A 25,128-nucleotide genomic window follows, 5' to 3' on the forward strand; every position below is an offset into this window, starting at 1 on the left:
AACCTCCAGTGTTGGAGCATTTACTGCTTCTGGAGGCAGGTTGTTCCACTGGTTAATTGTTCTAACTGTCAGGAAGTTTCTCCTTAGTTCTAGGTTGCTTTTCTCCTTGACGAGTTTCCATCCTTTGCTTCTTGTCCTGCCTTCAGGCGCCTTGGAGAATAGCTTGACTCCCCTCTTCTTTGGGGCAGCTCCTGAGATACTGGAACACTGCTGTCATGTCCCCCCTCGTCCTTCTCTTCATTAGACTAGACAGACCCAATTAAACTAGACATACCCATACTAGACATTGTTTACAAGGCAATTAGAAAGTGCTGAAAAACCTCAAGCATCGGCTACGGAGACCTAAATCATGGCTTATAAAAAGAACGCCGGTTTACGGTTGGCTTGTGATGTGCACGCTCAAGCCATGTGGAGATTCTTCATCTTCCAGGTCACGGCTTTTTTTATGAGGCAGCTGGACTTTCTTGTTTTTCCTTTGAACAAATTTCGCTTTTCCTCCAAGAAGCATCTTCAGCTCTGACTGGATGGTGGGGAATGGAAGGATTTATACTCCTTGCAGACAGCTGGTCATTTGCCTTCTTTTAGAGCAGGGGTTCTCAACCTTTTTAATGTTGCAACCCCAACCGGTCGTAAATCGAGGACTACCCAACTGATCGTAAGTTGAGGACTTTCCCTGCCCGGGAGCACCGCGCCGAGGCATAGCTGGCAAGCGGCAGAGACGGCGCAGGCCGACCACCGGCTGGGCCACCAGCTGGCCCAGCCCAAGGGAGGTAAGGCACCCGCCGGGCCCCACGCGCGCCAGCAGCCCTCCCTGCGCCCACCGGCCTCCCACCTCCCACCCCTGGCCCTCTTTTACTTACATTTTTAGTAGTCGCTCAGCAGGGAGGGGTGGAAGCTTCCAGACAGCTCGCCTTCGCTGCAGACAACTTGCAGCACCGTTTGCAGAATGGGACTTTTGGCGGGCTCAGCAGGGCAGAGACAGCCTGGACAATTCCTATTGGCTTTTGAAAGCCAATAGAATTAGAATCTATTCAAGAGAGTCTATTCTATTGGCTTTCAAAAGCCAATAGAATAAAAGGGAGTAGCACAGCTAAGGAAAAGGGGGGAAAAATGGGGGACTGCGTTGTTTGGCGACCCCCGTGAAATGGTCGTTCGACCCCAAATGGGGTCCCGGCCCACAGGTTGAGAACCACTGTTTTAGAGTTGTTGAGGCCACTTGGAGGTTTACCTGTGTCCTCAGGGTCACCTGAGTGGTGCAAATGGTTGTGGAGCCTTCTTGGCTGCAGGATGGTTTGTGCCCTGGGTCCCTTCCCCGTTGAAGACAGGCACACAGGCTGTTGGGGATGACACTGTGTTGTCTGCATCTCAAACAGAAGTGCAAATGGTTCTTGGTCATTTGCATTCTTTGAATCGTTGAGGCCATTTGGAGGTTTGGGTCCTCAGGGTCACCTGAGTCATGCAAAGGTGCAGATCACACAGACTCATCGCCAACAGCCCGTCTTCAACAGTGAAGGGACACAGGGCGGAAAAACATCCAGCAGCCAAGAAGGCTCCACACACATTTGCACCGCTCAGGTGCAAAGAAACCTTTGCAGGATCTAATCCGAGTCGGTCACCCGGACCAGAGGTTTTGTCTTCCGAGCTTTCAGACTTAAAGAGAACAAGAAGGGAAGAAGAAGGATGTAGTTTCAATTTTGCCGCTACTAAGATTGTTGGAAGAGAAGGCACAAAAACAGCCAGGGAAGTGCCTGGGAAACCGGCTACTTGCTGATTTACGGCCAGCTTATCAGGTAATTAGGAGCTTAGTAGTTGAGTCTCACCAGCTCAAGGTTGACTTAACCTTCCATCCTTCCGAGGTCAGTAAAATGAGGACCCAGATTGTTGGGGGCAAATAGGCTGACTCTGTAAACCGCCCAGAGAAGGCTGTAAAGAGCTGTGAAGTGGTATATAATCTAAGTGCTATTGCTAGTGCTTCCTTCCTTCCTTTCCTTCTTTCTCTCTACCTTTTCTCCTTTCCTCCCTTCTCTCCTTCCTTCCCTCCTCCCTCCCATGGTGGCGCAGTGTTAAAATGCAGTATTGCAGGCTGACTTTGCCCAGTGCCAGCAGTTCAATCCTGACTAGCTCAAGGTTTTGCCATTACTAAGATTGTTGGAGGAGCAGGAACAAAAACAGCCAGGGAAGTGATGGAAGCCTGGGAAAAAGGCTACTTGCCAGTCAACAGGAGTGCTGATTTACGGCCAGCTTATCAGGTAATTAGGAGCCGAGCAGTTGAGTCTCACCAGCTCAAGGTTGACTCAGCCTTCCATCCTTCCGTAGTTAAAATGAGAACCCAGATTGTTGGGGGGCAAAAAAGGCTGACTCTGTAAACTGCTCAGACAGGGCTGTAAAAGGCCCTGTGAAGCGGCATGCAAGTTTAAATAATAATAATAATAATAACAAAAACAATAATAATGACGTGGCAGTGCCTGGAGACAGCAGAATAGATAAGAAAGAACTGGAGAAGATCACAAAATACAAAGACCTACAAATAGAAATAGAAAGACTGTGGCAAAAGCAAGCAAGGGTAGTACCAATAGTCATAGGCTCCTTGGGCGCAATCCCAAAACAACTGGAGCACCACTTGAACACCATCATCGGCATTGACAAATTCGCCATGAGTCAATTGCAAAAGGCGGCCTTACTAGGAACTGCTTCCATCCTGCGATGATACCTGTAATAACCTCAAACATCCACATCTGCCTACCCCAGGTCCTTGATAAGGACTCGATAGGTGGACAAAATGCCAAATCCAGTCTGAACATCTGGCTGTGCGATGATCCATATTAATAATAATAAAAAAGTTGGAGGGGACTTTGGAGGTCATCTAGTCCAACCCCCTGCTCAGGCAGGAGACCCTACACCATTTCAGACAAATGGCTGTCCAGTCTCTTCTTAAATCTTCCAGTGTTGGAGCATTCACCGCTTCTGGAGGCAGGTTGTTCCACTGGTTAATTGTTCTGTCAGGAAGTTTCTCCTTAGTTCTAGGTTGCTTCTCTCATTGATTAGTTTCTCTCCGTTGCTTCTTGTCCTGCCTTCAGGCGCTTTGGAGAATAGCTTGACTCCCTCTTCTTTGGGGCAGCCCCTGAGATACTGGAACACTGCTATTATGTCCCCCTTCGTCCTTCTCTTCGTTAAACCAGACATACTCAGTTCCAGCAGCCTTTCCTTATATGCTTTAGCCTACAGTCCCCTGATCATCTTTGTTGCTCTTCTCTGCACTCTTTCTAGAGTCTCAACATCTTTTTTACATCGTGGTGACCAAAACTGGATGCAGGATTCCAAGTGTGGCCTTAACAAGGTGTTGTAAAGTGGTATTGCTAAGTGCTAATAGCCAGCTATCGACATCCCAACCAACAACTAAAAAGCCACACGCATCAGGCACCATATCAATACCACACAAAGAGCACAAGCCCCAAAACTCAGAAGACAAAACTTCCAGTCCCGATGACCGACACAGATTGAATCCTGCAATGTTATCCTGGGACACGTATGTTTGCCTTCATTTGTAAGAAATCTTTCGTCCCGGTGATCGACTCCAGATTGGATCCTGCCGAAGAACGACCAAGGAGTCAAGATGAAAGATTTAAGAGACCGCTTCCCTCTCCTGATTAAAGTTATGTGCAGCAGAAACAAACCACGCAGAGAAAACGGACACAAGTGCCTCATTTATATATAGATAGATAGATATATATTTATATTTCAATCAAAACACAATTAAATATGGTTTTAAGTACTGGAATACTTGGGTTTCCGACAATAAGGTGGTACACGGTACCAAAAAAACCTAGAGACAACTTGTTTTGCTTTCTGACGGGCGTGTCGCTCCAGCCGATACCGCCAAGTGGGGTGCGTTTGAGTCTACTCCACTTTCAAAGGGCTGGAGTCAAAATCAAAAACTTTCCTAAAGTGTAGTTCTGGATGAAGGCTCCTTTTTTCCTTTCTTTCTTTCTTTCATTTGCACAAGTCTTCAGGAAACAAACGCCAGTGAGAACGTAAAAAAAACAACAACACTCCAAAGGAATTAAAAAAAAGCAGAAGGAGAAAAAAACAAACCCTTACAAGCACAACTGGAGTGGATTTTGTCTCAAGTACTCCAAATTCTTGTAAAACGTTTCGCGCCTGGCAAGCGTGGGAGATCAAAGGAAGTTCCAGATTTATGTGAGAAAAGGGAAAATAAAATAAAGAGAAGAAGAGGCGATCAAACCCCCCCCCCACCCCACAAATTGCATTAAAGGAGAAGGTAGAAAGGTGAAACGGAGTCTGGAACGATGCAGCAAAAACCGAATTCACTTCTAACCTGGGCGAGAAGCCGTTGTTTCACCTTAACGGGGACTTTTTGCAAAAGGGAAAGGAAGCGGGAACGCACCCAAAAAAAAAAAAAAGTTCATTGCTTATTTTTCTTGCATTTTCCCAAATTAAAATGAAATGTTCTTCTGCGGGGGGGGAGGGGGGGGCGAGAGAGATGGCGGTGTGGAGTCCAGCGTTTTGAAAGGCAAAGAGACAGACGGGACCCCGAAAAAAATTGCTTGTTCCCAATTTCCTCTCTTTCCCCCCCGAGTGGCCCAAACGCACGAGGAACGGAGTCCAGTTTTATGGAATACTTCATCATTTCCGGATCTTTCGAAAACCAGCGCCAGGGTTGTTTTAAAGACTGCTCTTTCGTCCGCTGCAAAGCCCTCTCCGACAGGCTGAAGGTGGCTGCGAGCCTTTCTGATTGCAGATTATTTTTTCTTTTTAAAGTTTGCAATAACAACAACAAAAAACTGCAGCTCGGAAAACTACGGGGCAAATCTCCGTGCCTAACTGTAGTCCAGAGGGAGAATCCTTGGTAGAAGGAGCTGGGAAATCTTCCTTCGACGGGGACTCGACAAGAGTCTTTTTTTCTTGTCCATAAAGGGGAGGGGGGGGAAATGTACCCGCTGCATAGGGGTTCGGGATGCTGATGAGGCGGCCGTGAGGAAGGGGAGAGAAAACAGCTCCACTTTGCTTCATAGGCAGAAGCTCCCAAAGATCATAGCTGAGGAAGACAGAAGAAAAAGGGGTGGTTAAGAAGCAGAAAGGGGGGCTCAAACTTCCATTTGCAACATCCAACTCTCAGTCTTTTTTTCCCAGTGGGCCTTTTGGGGTAGCCAGAAGACCCTCCCCCCTTTTGCAACCCTCCCACTTCCAATTCCGACGCACACAATTTCCGACCAAAAGCTGCACTGAATTCTGCTGTATTTGGCATTTGAGATCTCACAATGGGATCCCGATCACACCGGGAATCTGGTTTATAGAGTTGGCTACCGTGTTTTCCCCCAAAATAAGAAATCCCCCAGCCATTCATGCTTCAAGATGGGTGGACTTCCACTCCCAGAATCCCCCAGCCATTCGTGCTTCAAGATGGGTGGACTTCCACTCCCAGAATCCCCCAGCCATTCGTGCTTCAAGATGGGTGGACTTCCACTTCCAGAATTCCCCAGCCATTCATGCTTCAAGATGGGTGGACCTCAACTCCCAGAATTCCCCAGTCAGCCATGCTTTAAGAGGGGCGGACTTCCACTCCCAGAATTCCCCAGCCATTCATGCTTCAAGATGGGTGGACCTCAACTCCCAGAATTCCCCAGCCAGCCATGCTTTAAGAGGGGCGGACTTCCACTCCCAGAATCCCCCAGCCATTCATGCTTTAAGATGGGTGGACCTCAACTCCCAGAATCCCCCAGCCATTCATGCTTTAAGAGGGGTGGACCTCAACTCCCAGAATTCCCCAGCCAGCCATGCTTTAAGAGGGGTGGTCTTCCGCTCCCAGAATTCCCCAGCCATTACCTTAGTCACCTTTTCGACAGCTGCCTCCGGGGGTTGTGCCTGTTGCATGACGTCGTTGACGATCATTTTGGCTATCCTCCACGCCATCTCCTCCTGGGCCTACGACAGACCAAAGATGTCCGTCAAGCCCAGGGCATTCTGGGAAGGTGAGTAGCAAGCAGAAGAAAGCTACCCTCCAGGATCCTTGCCTCCCCCTCCAATTCATCTGGGTCCCAAACTGTATTTTCAAGCAATATTTGATGGGCCACTATGCAAATAACTGACCTCTGCATTCTGGTACAGGTAGTCCTCAATTTACGACAGCTGAGCCTAACATTGCTGTTGTTAACTTAGTAACCCAGTTGTTAAGTGGATCTGGCTTCCCCCATTGACTTTGCTTGTCAGAAGGGGATCACGTGATCCGGGGACAATGCAACCGTCATAAGTACATGCCAGTCACCAAGTGGATGAATTTTGATCACGTGATTATGGGGACGCTGCAAAAGTCGTTAAGTGTGAAAAATGGTCGTTAAGTCGCTGTTTTTGAGTGCCAATGTAAGGGCCCACCCCACTTTGCATCTTAAGAAGACAGAACTCTTGGAATAATTCTTCCAACAGGCATCCTTTATTAAGAGAAAATGGTGCAGGCGTTCTAGACAGGACTTGGGGTCCAAGCTCTCCCATGCAAGGTTTTAAGGGGTTCCCCAGTAGCCCCACCCAATCACCCCCCTCTTCCAGCGACAGTCTCAGGCATTGCACTCCCACCCCCTTTTCCTTACTGCCGGCTGGATGGAGACTTCAGAGAAAACTACATGAAAGGTAATAGCCCCATTCTTATGGTTAGTCCTTTTGGTGATACACACATCCTGTTCCTTTCTTCAGAGAAAACTACATGAAAGGTAATAGCCCTTTCATTGTTATGGTTAGTTCTTTTGGCAATACACACATCCAGTTCCTTTGAAGTGTACCGAAGGAAGTGAGGGCCATAAAGCCCCCTTCCCTTCATCGTATGACAGAATCCATAGAAGGCAGAAATGGGGTTTTCTATAATTGATAACTAGAGATGAAATATAATTGGATTCTGACAGCCCCTGAAACTCTGAACGGTCTCTAAACGAAAAATTCTAAGTCAAGGACTAAATTGTGTTTGTTTAATGTCTGTTCACAGTTACCAAGGTACTGGAAAAAGGTCACTTACGACCAGTTCTCGCACTTAACGACCGTCGCATCTGTGTGATCACGTCATCAACGTTTGGAGAGCTGGACAACTGGCCTGTATTTGTGATGGCTGCAGTGTTTCAAGGTCACGTGATCACAATTTGTGACCTTCCAAGCTCGCCTCTAATAAGTCAACGGGGAGACCTGGATTCACTTAACGACCACATGATTCCTGTACCGACGGGGCAAAAAAAAGGTTGTGAAATCCTCACTCGAGGAACGAATCTACCCGATGAGAGGGTTAACTTCCCAAGTATTCAGAGAAGCTGGCCCTGCAGCCATTTTTTTATATTCTGGGGAGGAATTTTTCTGGTTGTACAGTAGTGGCCAAAATTGTGGAAACCTTTTGGGAAAAAAGAGTCTTCTTTGCAAGAAGGTGAGCAAAACTCAATTAACAACATGTTATTTTTCCCAACAGAGCCTCTATTTATCACAGAGCCCAGAGTCGCTTTTTAAGGGAGATAGACATTTTCTAAATTTGATATATATTTTATTTGAGGGAATCAACTATTGTTGTTGTTGTTAATTGCGAAGTCGTGTCCGACCCATCGCGACCCCATGGACAACGTTCCTCCAGGCCTTCCTGTCCTCTACCATCTTCTGGAGTCCATTGAAGCTCACGCCTCCTGCTTCAGTGACTCCATCCAGCCATCTCATTCTCTGTCGTCCCCTTCTTCTCTTGCCCTCCATCTTTCCCAGCATTAGGCCCTTCTCCAGTGAGTCCTTCCTTCTCATTAGGTGGCCAAAGTACTTGAGTTTCAACTTCAGGATCTGGCCTTCTAAAGAGCAGTCGGGGTTGATCTCCTCCAGGACTGACCGGTTGGATCGCCTTGTAGTCCAGGGGACTCGCAGGAGTCTTCTCCAGCACCAGAGTTCAAAGGCCTCCATTCTTTGGCGCTCAGCCTTTCTTATGGTCCAACTTTCACAGCCGTACATTGCAACTGGGAAAACCAAAGCCTTGACTATACGCACTTTTGTTGGCAGGGTGATGTCTCTGCTTTTTAGTATGCTGTCTAGATTTGTACTATTTCAACTATTAAGAGCTACTTAAAGTTTCTTTAGAAAGGGCACCGCCTGCCTCCTGATTTTTAGCTACTATAGACTAACACAGCACTTTTACAAGGTCCCTAAACTCCAGACATACTTGTGCCCTCCTGATTTATTTATCTTTTTTACCTACTTACAGCAGTGGCCAAAATTGTGGAAATCTTTTGGGAAAAGTGTACAGTAGAAATGCCACCTTTGGTTAAGTTTCCACCCATTTTTCTTCTCATTTCTTTATAACTGTAGCCTTGTTCGCTTAATACTATTTTACATCGCTTTCTGGGCGACCCGTCAACTCTTTGCCCCATGACTTTAATTTTATTACGTTTTACAAGCTCACTCAATGAAAGAACACAAAAAAACCCCAACCAACTTGATAGCCATCACACAACACACTGACAAATGTCCTCCTCTCGGCTTCAATATATGACATCCATCACCGAATCCTACTGTGATCTGATTGGCTCATGGCCAAAACAAGAGGACACCCGATTGGCTCTCTAAACACTCATGCTCATTGGCTACCATCAGGTGAAGGAAAGCTACCTGAGATCAACCTGAGCAAGTTGTGCTTCCCTTTTCTGGTTATTTGGCTACAACTTTTCACAGTACAGATAATCAAACAAACTTTGTTGCATTACATTCTTGATTAAATGATTTTTCCACTGATATATAGTTTTATGGTACTACTCTAAAAAAAGGGGGTGTTATTAGCCACCCAACCTCAAAAATACACTTTTCCCAATTTTGTCCACTACTGTACTTGGTTTATGACCTGAATTCTCAATCAGAATAGTGCTGGAAGGGAACCCTTGAGATCATCTAGTCCAGGGCTTTTCAATCTTTTCACCCATATTACCACTTTTAGGATATGGCAACATCCAAGTACCACCAGTCGCCTAGCAAGGTGTCAAATATTTGATGACCCATAAAAAAAAAAGGAAAAAAGGGATAAAGTACAGGTAGTCCTCGACTTACAACAGTTCGCTTAGTGACTGTTCGAAGTTACAACAGAGGCACTGAAGAAAGCGACTTATGACCATTTTTCACACTTATGACCGCTGCATCATCCCCAGGGTCATGTGATTTACATTCAGATGCTTGGCAACTGACTCGTATTTATGATGGTCGCAGTGTCCCCCAGGTCATGTGACCCCCTTTTGCGACCTTCTGACCAGCAAAGTCTATGGGGGGAGCCAGGCTCACTTAACAACTGTGTTGCTAATTTAACAACTGCAGTGATTCACTTAACAAATGTGGCAAAGAAAGTCATCAATTGGGGCAAAACACACTTAACAAATTTCTCCCCCTCCTCCTTTTATATCTTCTCACCCTTCTTTTATATCCTTTCTCTCCCCTCCTTTTATATTGTCTCTTCTCTCCCCTTTTATATCCTCCTCTCCACTCCTTCTATATCTTTTCTCCCCTTTTATATCCTCTCCCCTCCTTCTTTTATATCTTCTCTTCTCACCCTTTTTATATCCTCCTCTCCACCCCTTCTATATCTTTTCTCCCCTTTTATATCCTCTCCCCTCCTTCTTTTATATCTTCTCTTCTCACCCTTTTTATATCCTTTCTCTCCCATTTTATATCCTCCTCTCCACTCCTTCTATATCTTTTCTCCCCTTTTATATCCTCTCCCCTCCTTCTTTTATATCTTCTCTTCTCACCCTTTTTATATCCTTTCTCTCCCATTTTATATCCTCCTCTCCACCCCTTCTATATCTTTTCTCCCCTTTTATATCCTCTCCCCTCCTTCTTTTATATCTTCTCTTCTCACCCTTTTTATATCCTTTCTCTCCCATTTTATATCCTCCTCTCCACTCCTTCTATATCTTTTCTCCCCTTTTATATCCTCTCCCCTCCTTCTTTTATATCTTCTCTTCTCACCCTTTTTATATCCTTTCTCTCCCATTTTATATCCTCCTCTCCACTCCTTCTATATCTTTTCTCCCCTTTTATATCCTCTCCCCTCCTTCTTTTATATCTTCTCACCCTTTTTATATCCTTTCTCTCCCATTTTATATCCTCCTCTCCACCCCTTCTTTTATCTTTTCTCCCCTTTTCTCTCCCCTTTCTTTTATATCTTCTCTTCTCACCTCTTTCATATTCTCCTCTCCACCCCTTCTTTTATATCTTCTCACCCTTCTTTTATATCCTTTCTCTCCCCTCCTTTTATATCGTCTTTTCTCTCCTTCTTTTATATCCTCCTCTCCACTCCTTCTTCTATATCTTTTCTCCCCTTCTTTTATATCCTTTCTCTCCCTTCTTTTATATCTTCTCTTCTCACCCTTTTTATATCCTTTCTCTCGCCTCCTTTTATATCCTCCTCTCCACCCTTTTATCTTTTCTCCCCTTTTCTTTCTCTCCTCTCCTTTTATTTCCTTTCTCCCCTTTATATTTTCTCTTCTCTCCCCTTTTTAAATCTTCTCTCCCCTACTTTTACATCATCTCTTCTCTCCCCTCCTTCTTTTATATTCTCCTCTCCACTCCTTCTATATCTTTTCTCCCCTTTTATATCCTCTCCCCTCCTTCTTTTATATCTTTTCTTCTCACCTTTTATATCCTCTCCCCTCCTTTTATATCCTCCTCTCCACCCCTTCTTTTATATCTTTTCTTCTCACCTTTTATATCCTCTCCCCTCCTTTTATATCCTCCTCTCCACCCCTTCTTTTATATCTTTTCTCCCCTTTTATATCCTTTCTCTCCCCTCCTTTTATATTTTCTCATCTCTCCCTTTTATATCTTCTCTCCCCTCCTTTTATATTGTCTCTTCTCCCCTCCTTTTATACCCTCCTCTCCAGTCCTTCTATCCTTTCTCCCCTCCTTTATATCCTCTCCCTTTTTATATCTTCTCTTCTCACTCTTCTTTTATATCCTTTCCCTCCTCCTTTTATATCGTCTCTTCTCTCCCCTTTTATATCCTTTCTCTGCCTTTACATCCTTTCTCCCCTTTTTATCTTCTCTTCTCTCCCCCTTCTTTATATCCTTTCTCTCCCCTCCTTCTTTTATATCCTCACTTCTCCCCCCTTACACTTTTTTATACTTCCCCCCTTGCACTTTTTTATACACTTTTTTCCCCAGTGCTTTTTCAACCGCCATACGGGAACCCTCTGCCAGGTGCCAACGTACCACCAGTGGGACGCCTGCCAACGGTTGAAAAGCCCTGCTCTAGTCCAACCCCCTGCTGAAGCAGGAGACCTAAAACGAACAATTTGCCTGCACACCCAGACGCAGAGGAGGGTCTCTCGGAATCGCCAAAGAGGTGGGTCGTATTTTTTCCGTAAGTAGGGAGGGCCTTACCTCATCTGTATTTCCTTGCACCCATTTCTTCATTGCTTGTGAAAACATGGACCCTGGGAAGAGAAGGAGAAGAGCTGAGAAACATCGTGTTTTATGTAGTCCACATGACTAGCTGAGGAATTCTGGGAGTGGAAGTCCACCCCTCTTAAAGCATGCTGGCTGGGGGATTCTGGGAGTGGAAGTCCACCCCTCTTAAAGCAGGCTGGCTGGGGAATTCTGGGAGTGGAAGTCCACCCCTCTTAAAGCAGGCTGGCTGGGGAATTCTGGGAGTGGAAGTCCACCCCTCTTAAAGCAGGCTGGCTGGGGAATTCTGGGAGTGGAAGTCCACCCCTCTTAAAGCAGGCCAGCTGGGGAATTCTGGGAGTGGAAGTCCACCCTTCTTAAAGCATGGTGGCTGGGGAATTCTGGGAGTGGAAGTCCACCTGTCTTAAAGCAGGCCGGCTGGGGAATTCTGGGAGTGGAAGTCCACCCCTCTTAAAGCAGGCTGGCTGGGGAATTCTGGGAGTAGAAGCCCACCCCTCTTAAAGCAGGCTGGCTGGGGAATTCTGGGAGTGGAAGACCACCCCTCTTAAAGCATGCTGACTGGGGAATTCTGGGAGTGGAAGTCCACCCCTCTTCAACCTGCTAAGGCTGAGAAACTTTGGCTTAGGAGAATCTTGAGGAGGAAGAGGCAGCTGACCTTTGGACTTCTTGATGTCCGGTTCTGGCTCCGATTCTCGAATGAACTGGCCCAGGTTGCTCACACGGCCAAACGTCATCTTCCTGAAGCGGGAGGAAGAGCGGCTTATAAGCTCTGGGAGAGGGGTTAGGGTTGCAGCCGAGATGGCAGGTCCACGGCAAAGGAACTGGCCAGGTTTCCCCCCCACCTCCTTGCAGGCTCAAATCACACCTGTTTGCCTGGAGGGCCTATTATTCTTTCCCCATTTCAGAGAAGGAAACCTTGTTCTCCCACCTTCACGCAAGGGGAAAAGCAATTTAAAGCTGACCACGGGGGAAACAGGGACTTGAGCAAGACTTGAACAGCCCGTCGCTTGAAGGAAGTGGAAACCCAATGGTCGTAAGTGCGAGGACTGGCGTTAAGTAGCTTTTCCCAGCACTGTCGTCCCTTTGAACAGAGGCTAAAGAAACGGTCCTACAGTTGGGGACTATAGTAGTGGCCGAAATTGTGGAAAACCTTTTGAGAAAAGTGTATTTTTGGAGGTTTGATGGCTAATAACACCCCTTTTTTTGGGGGGGGGAGTAGTTCCATAAAATTATATATCAATGGAAAGATAATTTAATCAAGAACATCATGCAACAAACATTGTTCAATTATCTGTACTGTATTCTATGAAAAGTGAGAGCCAAATAACCAGAAAAAGGAAGCACAACTTGCTCAGGTTGATCTCAGGTAGCTTTCCTTCACCTGATGGTAGCCAATGAGCAGGAGTGTTTAGAGAGCCAATCGGGTGTCCTTTTCTTTTGGCCATGAGCCAATCAGATCACGGTAGGATTCAGTGATTGATGTCATGTATTGAAGCCGAGAGGAGGACATTTGTCAGTGTGTTGTGTGATGGCTATTAAGTTGGTTGGGGTTTTTTTGTGTTCTTTCATTGAGCGAGGTTGTAAAACGTAATAAAATTAAAGTCATGGTGCAAAGAGTTGACTGGTCGCCCAGAAAGCAATGTAAAATAGTATTATTAAGCAAACAAGGCTACAGTTATAAAGAAATTAGAAGGAAAATGGGTGGAAACTTAACCAAAAAGTGGCATTTCCACTCTACACTTTTCCCAAAAGGTTTCCACAATTTGGGCCACGACTGTACTCCTATTGTCATAAGGTAGAACAATTCAATCCCCAGATCTGTCAGTTCTTACCCTGAAGAAAATCAAGATGGGATTGCCTTGAGTTTCTTTCTCACCTTCCCTTCTAAATCCTTCCTTTTCCCTTAACAGCTTTCTCAACCTCGGCTCTAGATTGTTTGACCGGGAAGGGGCCATCCGGATGTGAGGTTAAAACCAGACAGGCATTCTAAAAGCAACAGGCTCATCCCAGGGTTTTTTTTTGTAACCCACAAATTGATCTCTTTTCTGCTGGCTGGAGAACTAGCTGCATTTGTGCTCAGCTGCCACTCGGCACGACAAAAAAACAAAAAACACCTTACCCAGCGTAGGTCCGCTGATACAGAGACTCGGGGTCCAGGCTGGCAGCATCGACAATTATTGCTTCATCAAAGTTTTTCAGGATTTTTATGCTGGCCTTTTTGAGGCTGGGCTGTGATTATGATCCAGAGAATGAGAAGAGGAAGGAAAAAAAAAAGAAAAGAAAAAAGGACCTCATATAACTGTAATTTGGACTTAACTTTTCATAAAAGATCTATCTATCTATCTATCTATCTATCTATCTATCTATCTATCTATCTATCTATCTCTATCATCAATCTCTATATCTATCATCAATCTCTGTATCTATCTCTGTATCTATCTATCTATCATCAATCTCTATATCTATCTATCATCAATCTCTATCAATCTATTTCTTTCTATCTATCTATCATCTATCTATCATCAATCTCTATCATCAATCTATATCTATCTATCTATCTATCTATCTATCTATCTATCTATCTATCTATCTACTTTCTCTCTCTATAGCTATCATGTATCTCTCTCTCTATATATATATAATTGTCTGTCTGTCTGTCTGTCTGTCTATCTATCTATCTATCTAATCTGCCTACTTACCTGTCAATCTCTTTCTCTCTCTCTCTACCTACCTGTCTGTCTATCTCTGTCTGTCTGGATTTCTCTGGCTTACCTGTGTCCTCAGGGTCACCTGAGTGGTGCAAATGGGTGTGGAGCCTCTTTGGAACTGCGGAAAGGACCGTGTTGTAGACTGGAGATAGATGATGTTATATCCCTCCCCCTCTGTTGACGGAGGGCTGTTCAATTTTGACATAGATACCCTCTTTGACCCCTTTTTCAAACCAGTGGTCCTCTCTATCCAACACAGAACAAACCCAACAGGAGAAGAGTCAGCCGTCCATCTGCATTTAAGAGACGAAGGCCGCTCTTTCGAAGACAGCAAAGTCCACATTTTGGACAGAGAAGACGGCTGGCTTGAAAGAGGGGACAAAGAGGCCATCTAGGTCAAGATTGAGCAGCCCTCCCTCAACAGAGGGGGAGGGACAGGACATCATCCATCTCCAGTCTACAACACGGTCCTTTCAGCGATTCCAAGGAGACTCCACACCCATTTGCACCACTCAGGTGACCCTGAGGGGACAGGTAAGCCTCCAGATGGCCTCAACGACTCTCTAAAAGAATGCAAATGACCAGCTGTCTGCAAGGAGTATAAATCCTTCCATTCCCCCACCATCCGGTCACAGCTGAAGAAGCTTCTTGGATGAGAAGCGAAACGCCTTCAAAGAAAAACAAGAAAGTCCAGTTGCCTCCTGAAAAAAGCACCTTTGGGACAACCCTGACCTGGATGGCTGAGAACATCCATGGATAAAAACGAAACACCCATGTGATCATCCCCGTACGACAGACACATAATGTTCCCTGATGGGCGGTGCCGGAGAAGTTGGCTCGACCTTCAGAGCCATCTTTTCTCATTTTAATTGTCACTCTCGGCTTTTAGGCTGAATTTTCTCCTAGTTAACTGACTTCACGGACTAACAGTCCAGAGCAGAGTCCCCCAAATCTTTGGGCACCACCAGGGACCGGCTCCATGGAGAGGTTTTTCCACGGACCGGAAAGTGCGTGGTTTTGTATGCTGCCTGCATCCCAAGGATGGGGCTTTGCTTGTTTGTGTGGACCGGTTGCTGACATTCTGCGGCCCGGTACCGATCCATGCACTGGGGGTTGGGGACCTGTCATTGATGATAGATTGAGATAGATAGATGATAGAAAGATAAATAAAGGATAGAAAGATGACAGACTGTTAAATGATAGATAGATATATAGATAGATATGAATAGATAAATAAGTATTAGATGAATAGATAGAGAGGGTAGATAAAGAGACAGGCAGGCAGACAGACAGATAAATGATAAAGGATAGAAAGATGACAGACTGATAAATGATAAATAGATATGGATAGATAAATAAGTAGTAGATGAATAGATAGATAGAGAGAGTAGATAGATAGGCAGGCAGCAAGGCAGATAGATAAACGATAAAGGATAGAAAGATGACAGACTGATAAATGATAGATAAATAGATATGGATAGATAAATAAGTAGTAGATGAATAGATAGAAAGAGAGAGAGGGTAGATAGATAGATAGATAGATAGATAGATAGATAGATAGATAGATAGATAAGATAGGTAGGTAGGTAGATAATGATTAGATAGACAGACATGAAAGAAATAGACAATGGGGAGGTAGGATAGATATAGAGATACAGAGAAAGAGAGAGAAATAGACAGAAATAGATAGGAGAGAGGTAAGGATGAATAGAGATAGATAGATAGATAGATAGATAGATAGATAGATAGATAGAAGACATAGATAGGCAATGGAGAGGTAGGATAAGCAGAGATAGAGCTACAGAGAAAGAGATAGAAATAGACCAGTGATTCTCAACCTTTCTAATGCCGTGACCCCAAAATACAGTTCCCCATGTTGTGGTGACCCCCAAGTGGGTGTGGCCACCAATAAGAGGGAGTAGGACAGCTAGGGAAAAGGGAAAAAAATGGCAGACAGTGTGGTTTGGTGACCCCTGTGAAATGGTCATTTGACCCCAAATGGGGTCCCGACCCACAGGTTGAGAACCACTGAAATAGACAAATAGATAGGAATGAGAGACCCTCTGGTCCAGAGGACCTTATCAAAAGTTAAGCCATCAGAGCTACTAAGAAGAGGCAGACAAAGAACCCGGAGGAAGACTTAGGGCAGACAGCTGAGGAATTCTGGGAGTTGAAGTCCACAAGTCATAAAAGGGCCAAGCTGGAAGACCCCTGACTTAGGGGTTTTTGGGAGGTGGGGAAAAAAGGAGACCAACAAGTATCAACTGAGCACCTGGGAAGTAGCCCCGCTGTCCGCAGCACCCGTGTGGGAATAGTGATCGGAAGTATTGCCGAGACCGTGGACGTTCAGGGTGAGACCGCCACCTCCGCTGGCAAACTCATCTCCCCGGACCGAATGGATGAGGTCGTTCAAGTATTTGTAATAAAGGTTGCTGGACAGGAAGCTGGGTAAGAAAACCTGCGAGACGGGAGAGAAAAGTAGCGTGTGGAAATGACAAAGAGAATATGGGTAGCTCGGAGTGGAACGTGGCTTCCTCTAAGCTGGGCTAGTTTTTTTTTTGTTTGGTTTGGTTTTGCAGACGTTTCATGACCCAGGTGGGTAACATCATTAGGGCTAGAAGGCAGTGGAGTTGGCAGAGTGAAAGAGAAGGAGAAGGGGAGGGCAAGGGGGAGGAGGAGGAGGAGGAGGAGGAAGGGGGAGACTGTGGGGTCCTTGGTGCTCTCTGAGCCTGGTGGTTTTCTTGCAGACATTTCATGATCCAACTAGGGAACATCATCAGTGCTAGAAGAGAGGTGGAGGAGGAGGAGGAGGAGGAGGAAGCAAGGAAGGAAGGAAAGGACTGTGGGGTCCTTGGGGCTCTCTGAGCCTGGTGGTTTTCTTGCAGACGTTTCATGACCCAACTAGGAAACATCATCAGTGCTAGAAGAGAGGAGGAGGAGGAAATAATGGACTGTGTGGTCCTTGGTGCTCTCTGAGCCTGGTGGTTTTTCCTGCAGACGTTTCATGAACCAAGTAGGGAACATCATCAGTGCTAGAAGGAGGGAGGAGGAGGAGGAGGAGGAAATGGACTGTGGGGTCCTTGGTGCTGTCTGAGCTGGGTGGATTTCTTGCAGACATTTCATGACCCAACTAGGGAACATCATCAGTGTCAGAAGGGAGTGGGGTTTGTGGTGGTGGTGGTGGAAGAGAAGGAGGAGGAGGAGGAGGAGGAGAACTGTGGGGTCCTTAGCGTTTTCTGAGCTTGATGGTTTTTTTTGCAGACGTTTCATGACCCAGCTAGGTAACATCATCAGGGCTCGAGGGGAAGGAGGTCCTGAAACCAATCTTTGCAATGTCTGGTTAAACACGGTTCACAGGTGATAGAAAAATTATTTCTCTGCCAATGGTGGCAGAAACAGCTCACCTTACATAAAAAGGACAGTTTCTGAACCTCAACAATTTTTAAGACAGGTGGACTTCAACTCCCAAAATTCCTCAGCCAGTATATCTTACGTCATACTAATGGGGAATTCTGGGAGTGGAAGTCCACCCATCTAAAAAGATGCTGAGATTGAGACACACCGAGATAAAAAAAAACAACAATAAAAATGCCACAGGCTGATCTAAATCCCTGTCAAGCAGCCTGCACAGCCGAACCATGCTCAAGGCTCCTTAACCAGATCCCTCCAAGTCCTGTCGGACTATTTCAGGCTGCTCCTGAGGGGCCTTTGTCACCATTCTCACACACACCCCACACACTTGAATTGAGGCCTGGTATTCTACCACAGGAGCAATTAGCAAGCATATTGATCCAGATCCAGCATAGGAATAGGTAAGAAACCAGACCGTTTGAAGTGCCAATCAACAAGAGAACCAACCAGCTGCTCAGAATTCCAATATAGCTACAAACAAACAAAAAAACAAACAACCGCACAACCAACTGACCACACTGGCACACTTATAAGCTAAGGCAGGGGTCTTCAAACCTGGCCATTTTATGACTTGTGGACTTCAACTCCCAGGATTCTGGGATTGGAAGTCCATAAGTCTTAATTTGGCCAAGTTTGAAGACCCCAGAGCTAACATCAGCAGCAGGATGTTCTTCTTCCTATTCTCCTTAGCTCAGGGGTCTTCCAACTTGGCCCTTTTATGACTTGTGGACTTCAACTCCCAGAATTCTGAGCCAGCATGAGGGAAACTTTGGCCCCTTCATGACTTGTGGACTTCAACTCCCAGAATTCCTGAGCCAGGCATGGGGGGAACTATGGCCCCCTCATGACTCGTAGACTTCAACTCCCAGAATTCCTGAGCCAGCATGAGGGAAACTTTGGCCCCCTCATGACTCGTGGACTTCAACTCCCAGAATTCCTGAGCCAGGCATACTGAGGGGAAAGGGAGAGGCTTCCAAGCTGAGCCATGCTGGAGCAGGAATTCTGGGAGTTGAAGTCCACCAGTCACGAAGAGGCCAAAGTTTCCCTCATGCTGGCTGAGGAATTCTGAGAGTTGAAGTCCACAAGTCATGAAGGGGCCAAAGTTTCCCCCATGCTGCCTCAGGAATTCTGGGAATTGAAGTCCACAAGTCCTGAGGGGCCATATTTCCCCCATGCTGGCTCAGGAATTCTGGGAGTTGAAGTCCACCAGTCACGAAGGGGCCAAAATTTCCCTCATGCTGGCTCAGGAATTCTGGAAGTCCACAAGTCATAAAAGGGCCAAGTTGGAAGACCCCTGAGCTAAGGAGAATAGGAAGAACATCCTGCTGCTGCTCAGGGGTCTTCAAACTTGGCCAAATTAAGACTTATGGACTTCAACTCCCAGAATCCTGGGAGTTGAAGTCCACAAGTCATAAAAGAGCCAAGTTTGAAGACCTCTGAACTAGACCTTCAAATATTGAGTGAGAAGGACCCCAGCCAGCAGAATTCTGGGAGTTGAAGTCCACAGATGCTGTCTGTGGCATTCTGAGAGTTGAAGTCCACAAGTCATAAAAGGGCCAGGCTGGAAGACCCCTGAACTAGACCTTCAAATATTGAGTGAGAAGGACCCCAGCCAGCAGAATTCTGGGAGTTGAAGTCCACAGATGTTGTCTGTGGCATTCTGGGAGTTGAAGTCCACGAGTCATAAAAGGGCCAAGTTTGGAAGACCCCTGAGCTAAGGAGAATAGAAGAACATCCTGCTGATGAATTCTGGGAGTTGAAGTCCACACGTCTTAAAGTGGCCAGGTTCGAAGGCCCCCGGGTTAGCTAGTTCTGCTAACGAAACGTTCAGAAATGGAAAGAAGCGTGGAGAGCAAAAACCGCGGCCGAAATCTAAAAACTCCGAGGCGCGAGTGTTCTCTCTTCCTTCATTCCCACCTTCTCCATGGTGGTCCAGGCCTGTCTCAGCGGAGTGGTGAAGCAGTTGGGGAGTGGTCCGCCTTCCCTGCAGATGTTGGACTCAATTTCCAACCGTACGGAGTCATCGAACCCGAGAGGATGAGTGGATTGAAGAGAGAAGTACCTGGGTTTTTTTGGGGAGGAGGGAAGGAAGAGGGTGGTGGGCAGGCAGAGAAAGAGAGAGAGAGAGAGAGAGAGAGAATGGTCAGATTTGAGACCCCAAAGGTGAAAAAGAGCTTTTCCAACTTCGTTTTTTTTGCTCCCTCGGTGGATGGTGTTTTGTCAATCTGGGGCGGGTGTCGGGAGGGGAGGACGGAGTGAAACAGTGACACCCCCCCACCACCCTTCTAGCATTGAGACTACAGGTGGTCCTTGACTTATGACCACAACTCCACCCAGTTTTTCTGTGGTTCAGTGGGTTTTTGCCCCATTTTACGACCTTCCGTGCCAGGGAACCACAGCAGTGGTTAACACGATAATAACATCGTGGTTAAGTGAATCTGGCTTCCCCATGGAAATAATAATAATAATACTAATAATGCTAATAACTACTACTAATAATAATCTGCCTATCCCAGGTCCTACTCGATAGGTGGACAAAATGCCAAATCCAGTCTGAACATCGGGCTGACTATGCAATGATTATTATTATTAATAATAAGAATAAAGTTGGAAGGGACCTTGGAGGTCATCTAGCCTGACCCCCTGCTCAGGCAGGAAACCCTATCCCATTTCAAACAAATGGCTGTCCACTCTCTTCTTAAAAACCTCCAGTGTTGGATCATTCACAGCTTCTGGAAGCAGGTTGTTAATAATAATAATAATAATAATAATAATAATAATAATAATAAAGTTGGAAGGGACCTTGGAGGTCATCTAGCCTGACCCCCTGCCCAGGCAGGAAACCCTATCCCATTTCAGACAAATGGCTGTCCACTCTCTTCTTTTAAAACCTCCAGTGTTGGAGCATTCACTGCTTCTGGAGGCAGGTAGTTCCACTGGTGAATTGTTCTCACGGTCGGAAAGTTTTCTCCTTTGATTGTCAGAAGGTGGCAAAAGGGGGGGGGAACGTGACCCCGGGACACTGCAGTGGCCATCAATATGAGCCTGTTGCCAAGCGTCTGGTTTTGGTCATGTGACCAGGAGGCTGCCACGACAGTCGTTAAGTGTGAAAAATAATCATAAGCCGCCGAAGGCGATCGGGTGACTCTGGGACACTGGATCTCAGCCTGCTTTCACCAGGGCTGGCCAGATGCAAAGTAAGGGGTGAGGAGGGGGGATGAGAGAGAGAGGTGTAAGTAAGAAGGAGGCTCACTTATCATACAGAATCATGGCATCGTTCTGGGCCTCCTGCCCGTCATACTGGCCCTCTTTGGATGCCAGCTGGGACTGGAAATTGTCTGCTGCCAGCCAGAACTGCAGGATGTTCACAGCATCTTCTTTCTCCATGAACTGGGAAAAATAAATCAGACAGATGTTGGAAATGCAAACATAAGTCAGGCCCTTATTACCACGTGACAAAGTAAAGAGTTATTGGAAAAAGATAACATATTTGGCTAGGAAGGAGGTTGGGAAAGAAAACACGTAGATTTTAAACCTGCACTTTTTTTTTTTAATTAGTAATAATGCCAGAAAAGACTAACAAACAAAGCTTATGTTTGATTTTGCGTGCCACAACAGCGGCCAGAATTATATTCGCGCACTACTGGAAAAAAAAACAAAGGAATGTCATCAGATGAAGAAATAATCATAATAAAAAAAATACTAGAATGCGCAGAGATGGAGTGTGAGACTGAAAGAAAAAGAAGAAACGGAATGTCGTCCCGTCTGGGACTTATTTTATCGATGGCTAGAGGGAAGAATAAAGGATTAGGAATTAAATATGTATCATTAGTGAATGTAAACTCAAGACAGCACGTTGGTTGAAAAATTATTACTGAATGTATGGGGAGGGGGAGAAATCAATAAAAACTTCAAAAAAAAAAAAGAAAATCAGGAAAAGGTGAGCGCAAAGGTTCCTCCGTGGAGGGCTAAAATTCGGTGTGGGGGGGGGAAAGGACAAGGGGGAAGAATGGGCGGGAAGGGAAAGGAGAGGGAAGGAAAACAAAAGGAAAGGAAAGGAAAGACAGAAGGAGGGAAAGAGGGGGAAAAGGAAGGAAAGGGAAAGGAAGCAGGAAGGAAGAGGGAAGGGAAGGGAAGGGAAAGAAAAGGGAAGAAATGGGAACGGAAGGGAAGGGAAGGAGAATAAACCAGAATTGGGCATTCTAGACCAGGGCTTTTCAACCAGGATATGCATAAATCAAAATTTATGGATACATGTAAGAAAGTTATTTTTGATTTAATCGATATAAGAATTGGATTAATTTAAAGATGAGACAGTAAATACTAAGGGGAAAAGAAAGGAAACATTTAATATAACAGTTTGAGATCTGCACTAAAGACATTTGTATGTTATTGAATTATTGACCAACTCAGCCGCCACGTTGCTTTTCAAATATTTAAATGTAAAACTAGAACAGGGCTTTTCAACCAGTGGTACGGGTACCACCTCTGGTCCATTGGCACCTGGCAGGGGGTACGCAACCATCCCAGAAAAGTGGTAGCGGGGGAGGGGAATGAGCTGAACCGGTGGCAGCACCACACAAGCCTGAGCGAGAGACGGCTGGAGCTGCAGGGCTGTCAGGGCTCAGCGGAAGCGCCAGGATGAGTGCCGCTTTCCAGCTGATTGGTGCTTCTTCAGGGCTGTCAGGGCTCAGTGGAAGCGCCAGGATCAGCGCCAGGCTCCAGCTGGAGCTCAGCACTGATCCTGGTGCTTCTGCTGAGCCCAGAAGAAGCGCCGATCAGCTGGAATGTTGCAGCCTCTCCAGGGTCTTGTGATTTACATTCAGATGCTTGGCAACGGATTCATATTTATGACGGTCACAGTGTCCCAGGGTCATGTGAAGTGACCAAAACCTGCTGCAACCACCCAGCAGACGGGGGGAATAAAAACCAACCCCCCCCACCCCACCCCCACTGCCAATCCTCAACAGAAATGCTCCCAACAATGAAAACCTCGGACAGGAGGAAGAGCGCCATCGGGCGGGCAGGCAGGTGTCTTGCTCGGCTGGGGCTTGGGGGGCACTTTTTTCAGTGCCGTTGTAACTTTGAACAGTCACTAAGCGAACTGTTGTAAGTCGAGGACTACCTGTACTTTATCACTTTTTTCCTTTTTTTTTTTTTTTTGGTCATCAAGTTTTTGACACCTTGCTAGGTGACTGGTGGTCCTCGGATGTTGCCATATCCTAAAAGTGGTATAGTGGGTGAAAAGGTTGAAAAGCCCTATTCTACGGAAGGGAAGGAAAGGGAAGGGAAAGGAAGGGAAGGAAAGGTTAGGAGGAGGAGGGGAATAAATCAGAATTAGTCATTCAAGGGAAGGGAAGGGAAGGGAAAGAAAGGGAAGGAGAAAGCAATAGTAAATGAAAGGCAGAGGGAAGGAAGGATGGAAGTAAGGTAGTGGCGTGGAGGAAATGGAAAGGAAATGGAAAGGAAAGACAGAGGGAAAGAAACAGGCGAGAAAGAAAAGAAAGGAAAGGGGAAAGAAAAGGAAGGAAAGAGTTAAGAGCAGAGGGAAGCGAAGGGAGAGGGAATGAAAGAGGGAAGGAAAGAAGGAAGAAAAAGGAAAGGAAGGGAAGGCAGAGGGGGGAAGGGAAGGGAGAAAGGAAAGGGAAGAACAGGAAGGATGGAAGAAAGAAAGAAAGAAAGAAAGGGAGGAAGGAATGGGAAAGGAAAACAAGGAAAAAAAGAAGGAAGGCAGAGGAACAGGGAAAAGGAAAGAAGGGAAGGAAGGAAGGGAAGAAAAAGAAAGGAAGGAAGCAGGAGAAGGGAAGGAGAGCAGATAAGGAGGGAGACCCACAGTATTGAATAACTGGAGGTTGTATAAATATTTATAGAAGTATATACCGAGAAGGTTAGATAAACAGAAGTATTAATGTAAGAGAAAATTAATCTTATTGTATATAATACAGATAGGGAAATTTGGAGAGAGGAGTTGCTCGGACATTACCCCTGAATGGTATCTGAAGAGGGATGGGAGGGAAGAAAGGAGAGGAGAGAGAAAAGAGTGAAGGAGGGGAGAAGGAAGTAGGAAGGATGGAGGAGAAGAGGAGAAGTGGGGAGAAAAGGGAGGAGAGTGGTGAAGGGAAGAGAAGAGGAAGGGAAGTAGGGAAGAGAAAAAAGGGAGAAAGAAGGTAGAGAAGGAGGAGTGTGGATACAGTGAAAGGGGAAATGGGTGAGCAACACCAAAAGTCATGTGTACGTATTTATTTCATTTTATTAAAAGTATCTTATATATGAATGTAAAAAGAAATGTATGTTAATATCTGATAAAGATCACGGTATATATGTATGGGGGAGAGTTTGGAAAAATAAAAAATTATTATTATAAAAAAAAATATGCACCTTTGAAACTGTCGTAACATTAAGCTCCCGAATAAAAGATTTGAACACGAAAAAAAGCTTCCCAGATCGACACGACGCTCTTTGTTACCCCGTCAGCGACACACACAGAGCGTGTGAAATCATGGGACAGGTTTCACAACCAGCAAACCGCACTACGAACACCTCCTAGGCAGAAAATAAAAATCTTTTGGGGTGGGGTGAGAAGTGACACGGCAACTTTTGACAACTCTCCAGACTCCTTCAACAGCTGCGAAAAGGATTCTGTCTGCCCTTAAATTAAACTTACAGGCTTTTCGCAGCCTCCGCCAGGCAGGAAAGATTCAGCGGCGAGCAGAGAATAACCGTTTTTTTTTTTTCAGGTGTGCAAAATCCACGTGCCGAGAGAACCAATTAATACAGGTAGTCCTCAACTTACGACCGCAACGGAGTCCAAGATTTCCGTTGCTAAGTGAGACATTTGTTAAAGAGAGCTTGGCTGCGTTTTTACGACCTTTCTCACCTTCTTAAAACCAGGGGTCTTCCAACTTGGCCCTTTTATGACTTGTGGACTTCAACTCCCAGAATTCCTCAGGCATGCTGGCTGAGTCCTCAAGTCATAAAAGGCACACCTGGCTGAGGAATTCTGGGAGTTGAAGTCCACAAGTCATAAAGGGCACGCCTGGCTGAGGAATTCTGGGAGTTGAAGTCCTCAAGTCATAAAAGGCACGCCTGGCTGAGGAATTCTGGGAGTTGAAGTCCTCAAGTCATAAAAGGCACGCCTGGCTGAGGAATTCTGGGAGTTGAAGTGCTCAAGTCATAAAAGGGCCAAGCTGGAAGACCCCTGTCTTAAACAAAGGACTGCAGTTGTTTAGTTAGTCACCCTCGTTGTTAAGTGAATCCCACTGACTTTGCGTGTGAGGTCGCAGAAGGGGGTCACGTGACCCCCGGGAACACTGCGACCGTCGTAAATACGAGTCAGTCGACAGGCGTCGGAATTTTGATCAGGTGACCCTGGGGAAGCTGCAACAGTCGTTAAGGGTGAAAAATGGTCATCAGTGACTTTTTTTCCCCAGCGCCATTTTAACTTTGAACAGTCACTAAACCAGCGGTTCTCAACCTATGGGTCGCGACCCCATTTGGGGTCGATCGACCATTTTTCGGGGGTCGCCAAAGAAGGCGATCTGCCATTTTCTCCCCTCAAGGGGCGGCGGCGCGCATGCGCAGAACGTTTGTGTGACGG

General features: G+C 45.9%; 1 protein-coding gene across 2 annotated transcripts in view; it reads right to left on the reverse strand.

Annotated features, from left to right (window-relative positions):
* Positions 1-3,684: 3,684 nt before the first annotated feature.
* Positions 3,685-25,128, reverse strand: part of AKAP10 (A-kinase anchoring protein 10) — a 62,684-nt gene continuing 41,240 nt past the window's right edge. The window contains exons 9-16 of one of the 2 annotated variants that reach the window (XM_039362243.1): positions 20,785-20,921; positions 19,449-19,593; positions 16,393-16,578; positions 13,532-13,641; positions 12,068-12,150; positions 11,389-11,441; positions 5,854-5,943; positions 3,685-5,056 (exon numbers count right to left, since the gene is read on the reverse strand). In XM_039362243.1, coding sequence (XP_039218177.1) covers positions 5,051-5,056; positions 5,854-5,943; positions 11,389-11,441; positions 12,068-12,150; positions 13,532-13,641; positions 16,393-16,578; positions 19,449-19,593; positions 20,785-20,921 — 810 coding nt within the window. In that variant the 3' untranslated portion in view covers positions 3,685-5,050. Of the gene's footprint in view, positions 5,057-5,844; positions 5,944-11,388; positions 11,442-12,067; positions 12,151-13,531; positions 13,642-16,392; positions 16,579-19,448; positions 19,594-20,784; positions 20,922-25,128 lie in introns of both variants that reach the window. The other variant, XM_039362242.1, reaches the window with a different exon arrangement.

The sequence above is a fragment of the Crotalus tigris genome, unplaced genomic scaffold (genome assembly GCF_016545835.1).
Source record: "Crotalus tigris isolate CLP2741 ecotype Arizona unplaced genomic scaffold, ASM1654583v1 scf7180000019405.536791, whole genome shotgun sequence".
NCBI classification, from domain to species: domain Eukaryota; kingdom Metazoa; phylum Chordata; class Lepidosauria; order Squamata; family Viperidae; genus Crotalus; species Crotalus tigris.